This window comes from Rhyacophila brunnea, unplaced genomic scaffold, assembly GCF_057557595.1.
Source record: "Rhyacophila brunnea isolate RB1 unplaced genomic scaffold, BYU_Rbru_1.0 scaffold_11, whole genome shotgun sequence".
Taxonomy (NCBI): Eukaryota; Metazoa; Arthropoda; class Insecta; order Trichoptera; family Rhyacophilidae; genus Rhyacophila; species Rhyacophila brunnea.
This window is the reverse complement of record NW_028232763.1, coordinates 31,688,172-31,703,533: the sequence shown is the minus strand read 5'-3', so window position 1 is coordinate 31,703,533 and position 15,362 is coordinate 31,688,172. Positions and strand designations below refer to the sequence as shown.

The 15,362-nt window shown below is 32.8% G+C and overlaps 2 protein-coding genes across 5 annotated transcripts in view; both read left to right on the top strand.

Moving 5' to 3' along the window:
• Positions 1 to 527: 527 nt before the first annotated feature.
• Positions 528 to 4,268, top strand: LOC147078588 (uncharacterized). Its single transcript, XM_085960267.1, has 2 exons — positions 528 to 895; positions 1,971 to 4,268. Exons 1-2 carry the CDS (start codon positions 559 to 561, stop codon positions 2,081 to 2,083), a joined length of 450 nt encoding a protein of 149 aa, XP_085816393.1. The 5' UTR covers positions 528 to 558; the 3' UTR covers positions 2,084 to 4,268.
• Positions 4,269 to 4,657: 389 nt separating this feature from the next.
• Positions 4,658 to 15,362, top strand: part of LOC147078587 (aminoacylase-1-like) — a 32,038-nt gene continuing 21,333 nt past the window's right edge. Inside the window, exon 1 of one of the 4 annotated variants that reach the window (XM_085960266.1) lies at positions 4,658 to 4,814. Coding sequence is in view for 3 of the 4 variants with exons in the window: in XM_085960263.1 (XP_085816389.1) it covers positions 5,036 to 5,129 (94 nt within the window). In the remaining variant the exon portion in view is untranslated. Of the gene's footprint in view, positions 4,815 to 4,947; positions 5,130 to 15,285; positions 15,342 to 15,362 lie in introns of those variants that run through there. The other 3 variants (XM_085960263.1, XM_085960264.1, XM_085960265.1) reach the window with 3 other exon arrangements.

Below are 15,362 nucleotides of genomic sequence, written 5' to 3'. Positions count from 1 at the left end.
TGCTTCGTTATTACATTATCTGCCACCCAATAACCCAAAAAACATAAAACGTCGGTATCATTTAACGCCATCACGATTTAACTGTCAGATATACGTATATTATCTATGCTGTCAAAGTCGACTGTTTTACTCGTCAAATTAATTATATACTCGTTTCGTTGAACGTCTGTTGGCCAGTAGCAGAACGTAGAAAAATCTGAAGACTTATTGTCGTCGGACTTTTGGCTCGCCAATGGAGCGCTGGCATAAGGAGTGTCATCGATTTTCATTTCTTATTTGTGTACCAATGCCGGCGCTCCATTGGCACGCAAGTCAGACGATTTAGAGTCTTCGGACTTTTTTTTCGCGTGGAGCACCCCAGGTCTGCGGACTTTTTAATCCGCAGACCAGGCTCGTTGGATTTCAAACATGTTTGATATTTTACTCGCCGAGCCGCTGAAATTCGTACGTTCACCACGCTTTACCGTCACATTATTTATATCTATGCCGACGGACGACAGCGCCATCATTATTTTACTGTCATTCAAAGTGTTCGGACATCTCACATCGATAACAACAATGGTAGATCTACGAGTGCATTCGAAAAGTTTCTTGGAAGATTTTATTAGTTGTTTTAAAGACAACCCATCGTTGTGGAAGACGACCAGCCCACTATACAAGAATCGTGATGCCAAGTCCTTGGCGTATGCGGAACTTTTGGAGATTTTAATCAAGGTGGAGCCGCAGGCAAGGGTCGACGATGTTAAAAAGAAAATACAGACATTGAGGTCGGGTTACAGAAAGGAGAGAAATAAAGTAAGGACATCATATCGAAGCGGAGCCGGCACAGACGCAGTTTATCTACCCAAACTGTGGTACTATAAAAATTTGGAGTTCTTGAACGACCAAATGGAAGGTACGTAGGAATGCTTTAAAGCTATTTATTATACACGTGCAGATTATGAAATTGTCGTACCTAGCTCTGAAAGTGACATCGCATTAGATTAGCTACTATTAAGCAATTAAAACATACAGCTATGAATCATTTCTAGTCACAATAAAATTTCTTATTCTTTGCCGAGGTAGGTAATAAATAATAATAATATATAGGTACGAGGGAATGCTTTAAAGCTATTTATTATACACGTGCAGACTATGACATTGTCGTATCTCTGAAAGTGACATCGCATTAGATTAGCTACTATTAAGCAATTAAAACATACAGCTATGAATCATTTCTAGTCACAATAAAATTTCTTATTCTTTGCCGAGGTAGGTAATAAATAATAATAATATATAGGTACGAGGGAATGCTTTAAAGCTTTTTATTATACACGTGCAGACTATGACATTGTCGTATCTCTGAAAGTGACATCGCATTAGATTAGCTACTATTAAGCAATTAAAACATACAGCTATGAATCATTTCTAGTCACAATAAAATTATTTATTCTTTGCTGAGGTAGGTAAGAAATAATAATATATAGGTACGATCATGGCGGTGGAAGCGCGGCTTATTGAGTCGTGGTCGGGTCCCAGGTTCAAATCCTGGGTCTGACAAGTACACATTGAATTTCAATTTGTGTATGAGTCAGAGTATGGACCTAATATGTTGAGCAAGTGGCTGACATCCATTTCTCGTAAAAACAAAATCTGTCAATACAAACCTCCACTCCGTGGAGGTCCATATTATGATCGGACATGGTCGAAAGAAGAAGAAAAGAAATGATCATAAAATCAAAAATCGCTCGAGTTAGGTTCCTTAAGAGACAATCAATAAATCGTCAATCATCAATCAAAATTAATGGTACAGTTTGGTTATGAGGAATACAGCGGAAAACACATTTTGAAAATACCCGATATACTGGATTACACCAATTATACCAATATCAATATTAACCGTATGAAGGAATGGGTACTTAGGGGAGAGATAATAAAAAACAAGTTTGAGTATTATGTTGTATTTTAACAATTTACATTTTGTTTTACAGAATCGAGCTCAATATCCAGCATGGTGGACGATTTGGAAAACATGTCTCCTGATGAGAGTTACTCCAACTCGTTAAACAACGAAGATTGTATTGAGGTAAAACATTTTAACTAAATTGTTACATTGGTTTAATTTATCTATTGCTTATCATACTTTCTTGCCATGTGACAGCCCCGGTAGTATTAAAATATTTTTCGAAATCTCCTCGCGCTTTCTTAGCATTGGCAGTCGAGTTCCGATTAGTCGTTGCTTCCAAAGGCGCTAAGGTGTCCTGTGACCTCAGTCCGAGCTCTATTAAACCTGTCTCAGGATTTTCCCTATCAAGGTCATGAGAAGGAGTATAAGTATGTGTTGATTTGCGACGAAGAAAGTTGTGCAGCACACAGCAAGTTAATACAACTGTATTGATATTTTCAATTTTCATGTTTATTGGAGCTTGAAAAATGCGGAATCTAGCAGCTAAAATGCCAAAAACATTTTCTATAATTCGCCTGGCTCTGCATGTCCGATAATTATATATTCTTTTACTGTGATTCAATTGCCTTTGTGAATACGGCTTTATGAAATCGTTACGTAATGCAAAGGCTTCATCGCCAATATAAACAAATGGCAGTGCATCAGAATTAGCAGTAGGTTTTTTTGGTGCAGGTATTTTTAATCTGCCTTCGTCTAAACGTATGAAAAAATCAGATTTTCTCAGTACGCCTCCATCAGAAATACGTCCATTTGTTCCAACATCAACATAAATAAATTCATAATTAGCATTTGCAATCGCCATCAAAACAATGCTGTGGAAATGTTTGTAATTATAAAAGTGGGAGCCGGCGCCTGCAGGTGGCACGATTGCAATGTGTTTCCCATCAACTGCGCCCAGGCAATTTGGAAATTGCCATTTACTATTAAATTCTTCTGCAATCGTCTCCATTTCTTCGTGCGTATCAGGGAACTGCAACAAAAAATAATCAACATTTTATTTACAGATAGAATATTCGCCTTCAACATCCACGTTGTCGACTACTCCAAGGTCGAATCTCAATAGAGCACCAGAACCCCCATCGTTCAAACGAAAAAAATCGAATGATAGCGCCAACAAAGTGTTAGAATTAATCACCGACAAACTAAGCAAGACTGAAGATGAATTTGATGTTTTTGGCAAAATGATGGCCATGAAACTACGATCGATGTCACAGGGACAAAGATTGCTGGCCGAGAAGCTGATGCATGAAGTTGCCTTTATGGGACAAAGTGACAAAATAATGCCAGCAACTACTGTTCATACTCAACCAGTTTATCGTACTATATTAAGCAAAAATGTACAAAAGCCGGTATAATAAATTAATGTTTTTTGTGTGAATAAATATCTTGTAAAAATATTTGTTTTTTTGTTTGTTTTTATGCCTATAAACCTTAGCTTAAGCGATACAACAAATGGTAAGTATTTGAGCTATGTTAGCAAACCTATATTATTATGTGGCCTCATTTAGAAATCAAATTCCATGCTTGCTTTTCGAAGAATATGACTAGTATTACAATACATTCAACAGGAATAATTAAGCAGCTTGCTTACAGCCTATATGGAGAGTCCTGGCTAGGTACAGCATTCTAATGGTCTATTGAATATTTAGCATGTCAACGATGGCCTTATTTGTGACTATATATATACCTATCTCAAATGCATCTTGTCTGCCATTCTTATGATGTTGCCGTCTATGATTTATATAGGTAAAACAATCCACTAAACGTTCACTTTATAAGACCAACCAATGTCTACTTGTTAATGATATATTTGTAAATTTGCCCAACTTTATTAGATGACGTATAATATAATACACACCTTGAAATATTCTCCTTTCAAAACGTCAATGATGACTTGGCAAGTTTCGGGAATTATCTTGCCCAGAGTTTGTCTTCCAATCGCAGTTCTATAATGCAAGTCAGTGAATGTTCCGCCGGCAGCCAAAAATCGCAGGGTTGCACATAATCTATCATGAGGAGAAATAGCTTCCCTCATCATAGTATTTTTTTTTTAATAAATGGGGAGACCAAATTATACAGTTCTGTGTATACATCCTCCGACATTCGCAAATAATTGCGGAAATCGCTCGGTTGCAAACGCAATTCTCGTATTAAATTTGTGTGGGATAATGTCGTTCGTTTCCTTATCCAATGTTTCACCCAGTATTTGTGTACCCTTTGCTTCGTTATTACATTATCTGCCACCCAATAACCCAAAAAACATAAAACGTCGGTATCATTTAACGCCATCACGATTTAACTGTCAGATATACGTATATTATCTATGCTGTCAAAGTCGACTGTTTTACTCGTCAAATTAATTATATACTCGTTTCGTTGAACGTCTGTTGGCCAGTAGCAGAACGTAGAAAAATCTGAAGACTTATTGTCGTCGGACTTTTGGCTCGCCAATGGAGCGCTGGCATTAATAATTATTATTACACACATTTATTGTTCCTGTAGTATACCTAAATCAAAATCAAACCCACCTCTGAATTTTGATACCTACTAGCTTGTTTACATTATTTTTTGCTTATTCAATCATTTTATATAAAAATTATAACTATTATAATTAAAATTAATTTGTGGTTAGATTTCGTAACAATTCCAAATACCTACACAGGATGTTATTTCGGTTTCAATCTTTCAACCTTCGAAACGTATCGGTATGGTGACTTTTTGAAGTTTCAAAATCAAAATCAAAAATATTTATCAGTTTATCAGTGGTAATCTGTATTAATTGAGCAAGTTGTTTGTACAATTATACTAAAAAATGTTCCATGCGGTTGAAGATAGCGAAAAATAAACAAGATTGGACAATTTAATCCAGGTAATATCTAATGACATTAGATTGATTTATTATACAAATAGCCACAGATTACACGGCCGGTGTCAAATAGTGGAATAATAATAACACGGCGTATAAATTATGGTCGGCAATTTATATAATTGTGAGCCAGCACTTTCGCTCAGTTAGTTGATAGCTAGCGAGGTGTCGAGTTAGATAAAAACCTCTAGTTTATTTTTGTAGTTGTTTTTTTATACGCAAGTATGGCGAACCTGGCCAAATGGCAAAACGATCCGGCTATTAAAAACTTCCGCGAATATCTTCAGATACCCAGTGTGCATCCCGATGTTAATTACGGTAATGTGATAATTTTTTTATTAGCACAATATGTTGCATTACAATATTTTCACAGAACATTCATAATACCTAATAAAAGTATTTAAATGACACTGATTTTTTTTACCTCCATACAGTTTTTAGTTTTACGAAGTTTACCGCCCTTTTTGAACTTCCCGCAATTGTGGCATGTTTTATAGAAAATACTAAATTCATTTATTTATGTAGAATGCAAGCTGAATGCAGTAATCATAAAGCATAATCTATGGGAACTTACATTATTTGGAAATCTACATAACATTACACATTTTTATTAATGAAAGCTTTTCAACAGATTAATAACGTGATAATTATATGGGAAAAGTATTCACTTCAACATGATTATTAAAATTCTATAAGAATTCACTTTCTCATAATAAATTCATTGTTGTATCAGTTCATATTATTGGGAAAAAAATATATAGTATAGAATTGTTCTTACTTACTAAATAGGTACGTATCTACCTACCTACTCAACAAATAATCCGTACAATCTGAACTATTGTTGTTTAATTTAATAAAACGCATTTTTTTTGTACTACTTATTCCACTTTTAATCAATAATTTAGGAGCGGTTTCGTCCGCCTCAGAGGGACATTTTCAACTGAATACCCTCTGAGGCGGACGAAACCGGTCCTAATTTATTGATTAAACGTGGAATAAGTACTACAAAAAAATGCGTTTTATTAAATTAAACAACAATACAAAGCAGTTCCATCATGAATTGACAGTTAACAAAATAAAAGAAAAAAAGCTGAACTATATTTTAAATAATCCCTATGTTAACAGAATGATCAAAACATTTTTTTTTATTTACATACAACACCTAAATAAACAATATTACTTGCATAAAAAATTATTATTTACGTTTACTGCCCGATTGTTAAAATATTTTTTGTAATGTAATATTGTCAGTATCCTAAAGATAATTAATTATTTTAGCCTCATTTTATTAAATTAAATTTGAACAGAGATAAAATGCTACTACGATCAGGGCTCGAAATGGACCAGAACGCACCGGAGCGCCGTTCCGGTTCATAAAATCTCCAATATTATCGCTTTGTCTCGTGGAAATATTAATTTGACCGCCTGATCTAGATATGTCATACAATAAAAAAATCTAACATACTTTTTTTTATAAAATACATATACAATTAGATAACAACGTTAATAATTTCATAAAATTATCGAGCGCTCCGGTTCGTAAAATTTTACATTTCGAGCGCTGACTACGATGATCATTAACAACCATTGAATTATTTATTCTGTCACTACGCTATTATACAATTTAAATTACTAATCCAAGAAGATTTGATTGGAATTTCTATATTTTACATACTATTTTGTAATTGAGTTTCAACCTTGAAACCTTGAAAAATACATAAATTATTTTTACGACATCTTCATCTCAAAACAATATCTAAACTATATCTATGTATGGCGTACAGTGTACACATACTGTTAAATGATATAGGTACCTACCTACTTAAAAACACTGCATAAAAACACATATAATGTATTATTCCCAGCACATGAAATGGAAAAATTTACGAACCAGAGCACTTGATAATTTTACGAAAATATTAACATAGTTAAGTATTTAATTATTTATATGTATTTTATAAAAATAAGTGTGTTAGATTTTTTTGTTATATGGCCTATCTAGTTCAGACGGTAAAGTAAATCGTTCCACGAGACGGAGCGATAGTTTTGAAGATTTTATAAACCGGAACAGCGCTTCGGTGATTTCGAGCCCTGATTATTCCTAAAATTCAGAAGTCATTTCGCATTACAACAGAGTAAACCAAATCTAATCTTCAATAGGATTAAATTATTTACAGCGGATTATTTAACGAGTATCTACAAATGACATACTATGTAATTAAACTATGAGTTAGGTGAAGTTTTAACATCACCGCATATCTATCTATGTAACTGCTTTGTATGAGCAGTTATAAGCATTTTACACCTAACATTCAATTGGTTTACACCACTGGCGAAGGGTGGGGGTAGGCTGTTAACATCTGACATAAATAGTACACATTAAATTTCGTCAGTCATACATACTTGTTTTCATTGAACTAAGACTACAATATGCAGATAGTAATGGTTAGTTTTTAAAATTAATTAAACCCTGCGTAAACCAGGCCATTATTAGATAATAGTCAAAAAATAGTAATTGTCTATCTATAAAATATCTAAAATTATGCCATTAAATCATACATAGTTTTAGATATTTTATAGATAGAATAATATTTTTTATCTCTTATAGCTCGGTTAGGCAGAGCTTAATTAATTTTTAAAAAGTAACCAGCACTGTTTGCAAATTGTTGTCTTAGTTTAATGGAAACAATTACGTATGCCCGATAAAGTTTAGTGTGTACTATTTATACCGGATCTTAACAGCCTACCTCCACCCTTCGCCACTGGTTTGTAAACCACTGCATGGAGTTCTGTGAATAAAAGGTTGTTGTTATTTTAATAGCAACATTATTATATAGTTAGAATGCTTTGACCAGACTGGTCCTTCTAAAAACACTAAAATCATTATGGACGGTACTTCAGTGAAACGGCAAATAATTTTCAACTATAGGTGCGACGAAATTTTGGACTCGCTGGCAATCAGAGAGCAAACGTCGAGCTGTGAACACGTCAATTTGTTTCGTGATGGCGACGGGGGTATTAATTCTTAAATCGTGTAAAAATGACTAAAAAACATTACCCATTTGCTTGAAAAAGAAAACGTGTCAATGAATATATTATTATTGTTACTAATAGAACAATATACAGAACATTAAATGGACGCATGTTGGATTTATATGACAAATTATATTTCGTTCGGCACGCGTCAATTGCACAATCCGCACATCACCTAGCCACGATCTTTTTAGACCATGCCTCAACTGAGGTATAGCCTTAATAGACATAAATAAATATCAATAATTTTTCTTGGAATAGTAATAACAGATCATTTTTTGAGAATAAGATCTTATTTATAGAATGGTTAAGACAGAATTTTCAATCGCATATTTCACTATGAAATCGATGCATTTGTATTCGTTCAAGCCTCAGCACATTACGTTCAATTTCTTTATAGGCAAGAGGCCCCTTGTTAAAAGAAATTTCATTATTCCAATAATATTTTCTAAATTAACTGCGTGAGAAATGAATCATTTGCCAAAATCTTTTGCAAATTTATACGAGAAATCGCTATCTATAGTTTAGAATCAACATTAAATATTATATTCTGGCGCGTTGCCAATATTGTTTTTAAATGATTTTGAGCAAAGTGGTCAAACTGTATTCTTATAAATAACATTTTATCTTTGAGTTTTATTTGTCTAATATATTACATTATTAATTAAGATAGCGTTGACTTGGTAGATTTCCATTTATAACAGTACCTATTTTCGAAAGCGGATTGACCTGGTGGGATGATGTGAGAATTCCTTGTACATATTCCGATGATTCCCAAATCTATTTTTTACGCGTGTACAGATTCCAAATCCTAATATGATTATACAAAAATTGAAAACGGTTCAATGAAATCATACACTTATTCCTAGTGGCTTGCCATATTACATTACTTACAGAAAATTTTATATCATATTATGTTTTTCGGATGATCGCAACGAGTCAATCGCTAGTCCACTATAGAGTGAGGTAGAGTTGGCTACATTGATGCCACTATATGACGTACTAGCACCAAACTCTGCCTGAATATTTTAAAAGATAGTTCTTTGAAACAACCTTTTTTCATTATTATTTGTATAGATAAATGTATACATCACATTTTGGTAGGATTATTGAAAAAAAATGATGTATAAATTTGACTAGATAAATAATAAACAACTCAAGTAGGCTATTTCAAAGAGCACTTCTGTAAAATGTTTTAAATGTGAGTTAGAATAGTTCTGTATTCAGATGACGAATTGTTTGCACCAACGATGGTCGAGCAATAACGTGACGGCTTACAAAATCATGGTTCTCTGTCTCATGTTCAAATGTTAGGGCATGCCAAATTCATATATTGTTTTTTTCGATTTGTATTTAGACAGTAGACAGTAGTTAGTATTTAGAGCAGGGATGGCAAACCTTTGTGAGAAGTTGGTCAAATTTTGTTAATTTTTTTTTAGTACTAGCTCGTGGGTCACTAAGACACATATTTCAAAATATATCAATAAAAGAAAATAGCGCTGCAGGCGACTTTTTTTATTGGAGAAGATTTATTTGTACCCCTCCGAATACTAAAAAACATAAAAAATAATAATAGTATTTGTCGATATAGGAATAATGTATTATTTAAGTACCAAACTTCGTTTACCGATTGTTTAAAATAGTTGTGTAGAATAAAATAAATAAACGCAAAGTTATCATTAAAGTCGCTTTACTAAACTTGGTTACTATCCACTTGGATACGAATTGATTTATTTAAGAATGTTCATTTAATCTGACGAATCCGGTCCTGAATTTTGATAAAATTGTTTACATGGCAAATAACACACACAGTCGTTTTATTTTTATTTTCTTACTAGCTGAAGTACCCGGCTTCGCACAGGGTCGCTTCGTGGTTATATTTATCTTAGATATTTGAAAAATAATAAAAGGTAATTATTTTTTTAATATTAAAATATCTGTGTAATACAATATGGCAATATGAAAATAATTCTAATAGGAGTAAAGGTCAAACATAAGAACACTAAAGTAAAATCGAATCCAAAATATGAAAACGTTATTAATGTTATTAATATGTAGTAAAAAAAAAAAAAAAAAAAATTAGATGGAACAAACAAACAACAAACTTTGTATTTTATATAATTTTCCTTCACCTTCGCCTTCACCTTCGCAGGTGTGCGCACAACAACTGACAAAAGTTTCATCGCAATCGGATGAATGGTATAGGAACGCATACGAATAGTAGAAGATGATTTTCTAATTCAGAAATCTTTGTGGGCATGCGCATGACAACTCACCAAATTTTCATTGCAATCGGATTAATGGTATAGGAACGCATACGAATAGAAGAAGAAGAAGATGGTTGTACTAATTCAAAAACCTTCGCGGGCGTGCGCACAACAACTGGTCAAAATTTCATCATAATCGGATGAATGACATAAGAACGCATACAAATAGAAGAAGAAAAGATGGTTGTACTAATTCAGAAACCTTTGCGGGCGTGCGCACAACAACTGGTCAAAATTTCATCACAATCGGATTAATGGCATAAGAACGCATACAAATAGAAGAAGAAAAAGATGATTGTACTAATTCGGAAACCTTTGCGTGCAAGGGCACAACACTTGATCAAAATGTCATTGCAATCGGATGAATGGTATAGGAACGCATACGAATAGAAGTAGAAGATGATTTTCTAATTCAGAAATCTTTGTGGGCATGCGCACGACAACTCACCAAAGTTTCATTGCAATCGGATGAATGGTGTAGGTACGCATTCGAATAGAAGAAGAAAATGATGGTTGTACTAATTCAGAAACCTTCGCAGGCGTGCGCACGACAACTCACCAAAGTTTCATTGCAATCGGATGAATGGTATAGGAACGCATACGAATAGAAGAAGATAGAATAGAAGAAGAAGATGGTTGTACTAATTCAGAAACCTTCGCGGGTGTTGGCACAATTACTGACGAAATTTTTATTGCAATCGGATGAATGGAATAGAAACGCATACGAATAGAAGAATATAGAATAGAAGAAGAAGAAGAAAAAGAAGATAGTTGTACTAATTCAAAACCATTGCGGGTGTTACCACAACAACTGACGAAGGTTTCATCGCAATCGGATGAATGGTGTAGGGACCATACGAATAAAAGAAGATAGAATGAAGAAGAAGAAGGAGATGGTTGTACTAATTCAGAAACCTTCGCGGGTGTTGGCACAATTACTGACGAAAATTTTATTGCAATCGGATGAATGAAATAGGAACGCATACGAATAGAAAAATATAGAATAGAAGAAGAAGAAGATGGTTGTACTAATTCAAAAACCATTGCGGGTGTTACCACAAAAACTGACGAAGGTTTCATTGCAATCGGATGAATGGTATAGGGACCATACGAATAAAAGAAGTTAGAATGAAGAAGAAGAAGAAAGAGAAGAAGAAGAAGATGGTTGTACTATTTCAGAAACCTTTGCGGGTGTTAACACAACAACTGACGAAGGTTTCATCGCAATCGGATGAATAGTATAGGAACCATACGAATAAATGAAGATAGAATGAAGAAGAAGAAGAAAATGATGATTTTTCTAATTCAGAAACCTTCATGGGTGTGCATACAACCACTTACCAAAATTTCATTGCAATCGGATGAATGGTATAGGAACCATTCGAATAGAAAAATATAGAATAGAAGAAGAAGAAGAAGAAGATGATGATTTTTCTAATTCAGAAACCTTTATGGGTGTGCATACAACCACTTACCAAAATTTCATCGCAATCGGATGAATGGTATAGGAACGCATACGGGACAGACACACAGACATTCATTTTTATATATTAGTATAGCCTATACTCTTCGCGCAAGTGCAAGCAATAAGTTTACAAAGTTTTATCGCAATCGGATGAACGGTATGGCTGCGCATTCAATACGAACAAACAAACACACAAATATTAATTTTTATATATTAGATTATAGACAATTAGCTAGCCATTGTCCACATGGAAATATTTTTTTATAAATTCGACATTAAATATATTATAATATGTTTTTAATATTATTGATTGTCTGTTCTCTCTTTTATGATATAAAAAATAAATTTATAAAAATCAACACATGGGTCATTTAAAAAGCCTGCGTGTGTCAGTGTCTGACCTGCGAGTCATAGGTTCGTCATCCCTGACTTAGAGCATGGATTTAATGTGTTCAATAAGTGGCTAACATCCATTTCTTGTGAACAATATCACTGAAGAACCATACTTATTTTGTATTAATACATAAATATTAATTTTGTTCTGTTAATTTCATTCATTTGATCAACTGTTTTAAATAATTATTTTTCACAAAATCATAATGGTTTGTTGATTAGAAACTTAATAACAATATTAGTTAACAAAATGTATACTTTTCACGCAAATCCCGCATATATTATAAATATCCAGTCCATGTCATTATTATTTGAATAGGGATCTAGTAAAATATATCTGTTTTGATAGATAAATCCACGTATAATGAAAAACATGCCAGGTCTCAAAACGTACCGCACACCACTGCTGACAACACCGGCCTTCTAGTAAAAATCTTATGAAATTCCCATTAATATTGATTACCTTATTGTCGTATGCATGAGATTCCCAAAAACCTTATAGGCTATATACTGCACGTTTGTATGCATGAGTACAAAACGTAATTAGCTGTTAAGTGACGTCACGAATGTGAGATCTCATTTGTCCTGGTGTTCGTATTATAAAATTTCATTCCCCGATAAATAATTCAAAATTTTGAAATTGTAAATGTGTCTGAAAGTGTGCGAACGGTACCATATAAATTTAATAATTTTACAAGAATAATTATTATGAACTTTAAATAATTTATCAGCTATTTTATCACATGTATTTTAAAATTATTCTACTGTACGAAAGGTTGTATTGCCAGTAAACTTTTCCATTTGGTGGCAATACTGAATACATTTGGTGGCAATACTGAATATTATTATGACTAACTTCACTTCAATCAATATTATTATGAGAAATGTCAAAACAGAATAAGGATAAATGACAGAAAATGCAAATGATTTAGATCTCTGTATAATATTATCATTTATACCAATCACCGTATGACACTATTGATGTTTCCAGTGTATTTTAGAGTTGTGCCTTGTTTATTACAGTTATCTTACAATAATTAACTAGGTAGGTAGGTACCTATTTTGAAGAACGCAGAATGCTTCCACTTGTATATTTTAATGTCAGATACAGCAGTAGGTACATATTTTTGCGGTGGTTTAGCGGAGATATTTTATCGTAATCTTACATAAGTCCATCTTATGTCTCCATGAGAAATATTGCAAGCGAAATAGGAACGAGGCATTTTATCAGTTACCTACTATCTAGATTATAGACTAGGGATCAAAATTATACGTATTTTGTAAACAGCACGACTAGGAACTGTTTTTAGAGTTCGCAAATGTTTTACAAAATCTACAAAACGAACAAGGGCCTCAACCAAACATTTGTTGCAATGATTGCAAAATTAAAATGACATTTGAAAGTGACAGCTGAGGTAGCCATTTTGAATGGCGCGTGACGTCAGATCGCTTACGTCACAAACAGTCTTATAAGCTATTCGATGGAATATCGGTTAAATAGCTTATAAAGAATTTGGGAATCTCATACATACGGCCCTTAAGCAAGAGTGGAGTAATAATATGAATAGCTGTTACTAAACCTAATAAATTTTACAAAAACTTTAGGAATATTCCATTGTTGATTTTTGTCAGCTGTTTAGACTATCATACAGTTGACTGATAACATTATTGTAAGTAGCTATCTCTAAGCTTCTGATAAGCATTTCGTAATCTTTACACTGTTTCATAATAATAAAGTAGGTAATAAATAGTGAAATGATGCTACTAGCTATAGATCTACCATCGTAAGTTGGCAGCCGGTTGAATTTAAAACTAAAATTGTCTATCGAGGATAAATTTGTCACAAATGTCATTTAATTTTACAACATGTTTCTCGAATTATGGATTGCGCTTGCGTTTATTTAACTCTCATGGCGTCAAAATATCAAAAACACATTATATTTAGTGTTGATAAATAAAATATACCTACCTATTAAAAAAAGAGATCAACAAGTAAAAAAAGCTTTTTCCTTTTAAATAAGGAATGTACCTAATACATAATTTTATATTTGATATAGTATTTTATAATCGAATGAGTGTTTGTTGCTAATTTAGGTAGGTACGCTGTTTTTCTTGCTCGCAAGATTTTTATTGTTTGTACATTTGAAAACGTAAAGAGCATTTTAGATTATTAATAAATGAATGTGACCTTTCAATATTTGACATTATTCGATAGCTACTTAGCACCAATTATTTGGTAAGTATTTAAAGTAAGCTATATTTTAATATAATCAACAACGAATTATATCTCCGCAGACGAAGCGCAAACCAAAAATAACTTCACAGTAAATAGTTTTTATTGATTGGGCGTTATGACAAATTTATTCCAGACTGAGTCAAATGTTTACATTTTGAAACGTCAGCGTGCAGAATTCGGGATATATTTTAGATATTTTAGAAATACTTGCCATTATGCACTATACTTATTTCTTCTGTATTTTTAATAACACAATATATTATATTGTGTTATTAAAAATACAGAAGAAATAAGTATAGTGCATAATGGCAAGTATTTCTAAAACAGTTCGTGGGAATGCCAGAGACATCATTTTAACAGTTTGGCAATTCTGCGATGATGAAAAACGACAAAAAGAATTGATTATTTATATCGCTAATGGATTACAACGACCAGTCGCCATGACAGTTAAAGATTTATTTTCAGTGTTACCAAGTTGCATTTATATTACAAGGCAAGTAATTTCTTGTTTTTTTAGTTTTGTTCAAAGTTATTATATAAATAAAAATTAAGGTCGGATAGCAATATAAATGAATACTTACTTATTATTTGTGTATGTAAACGGATTTATAAAGAAATTTATTATATTAATTAAACTGACATTTACACGTTTGAGTTCCATAATATGACCTCGACTGGTTTTATTTTTACCGCAAATGGTCCTGAGAGTGACACAGAATCGGATGATAGTCTATCTGGAATTGAACCATTATAGTAGTTATATAATTTCTACATTGTTTGTGTAATTTATAGTTATCGTGTTTCATTTAAAATTCCATTTATGTCTTTAGAGTTTAATTTATTTTCGCTTTTTTTATTATATTTTTTTCCATGACTAAAATATACACAGTACTACTTTATATTTTCCAATTTCTGATTTTTCCAACTATGCATTTCTTCCTCGTGGTTATAAAAAAAGTAACACGTGTTTATTTTGATTGTGTTCATTTTTTATTTTAATAATATTTGTACAGAAATCTACTACCAATAAAAAATTATAAATTACCATTTTTTTGTTAGTTATGGCAACATTCTCAATGTCATACTAGCGCCCTCGCTGAAATGCCAATTTATGATGGTAGATCTATACAAAGTTGGTAACCTCAATTTTTTCTTTT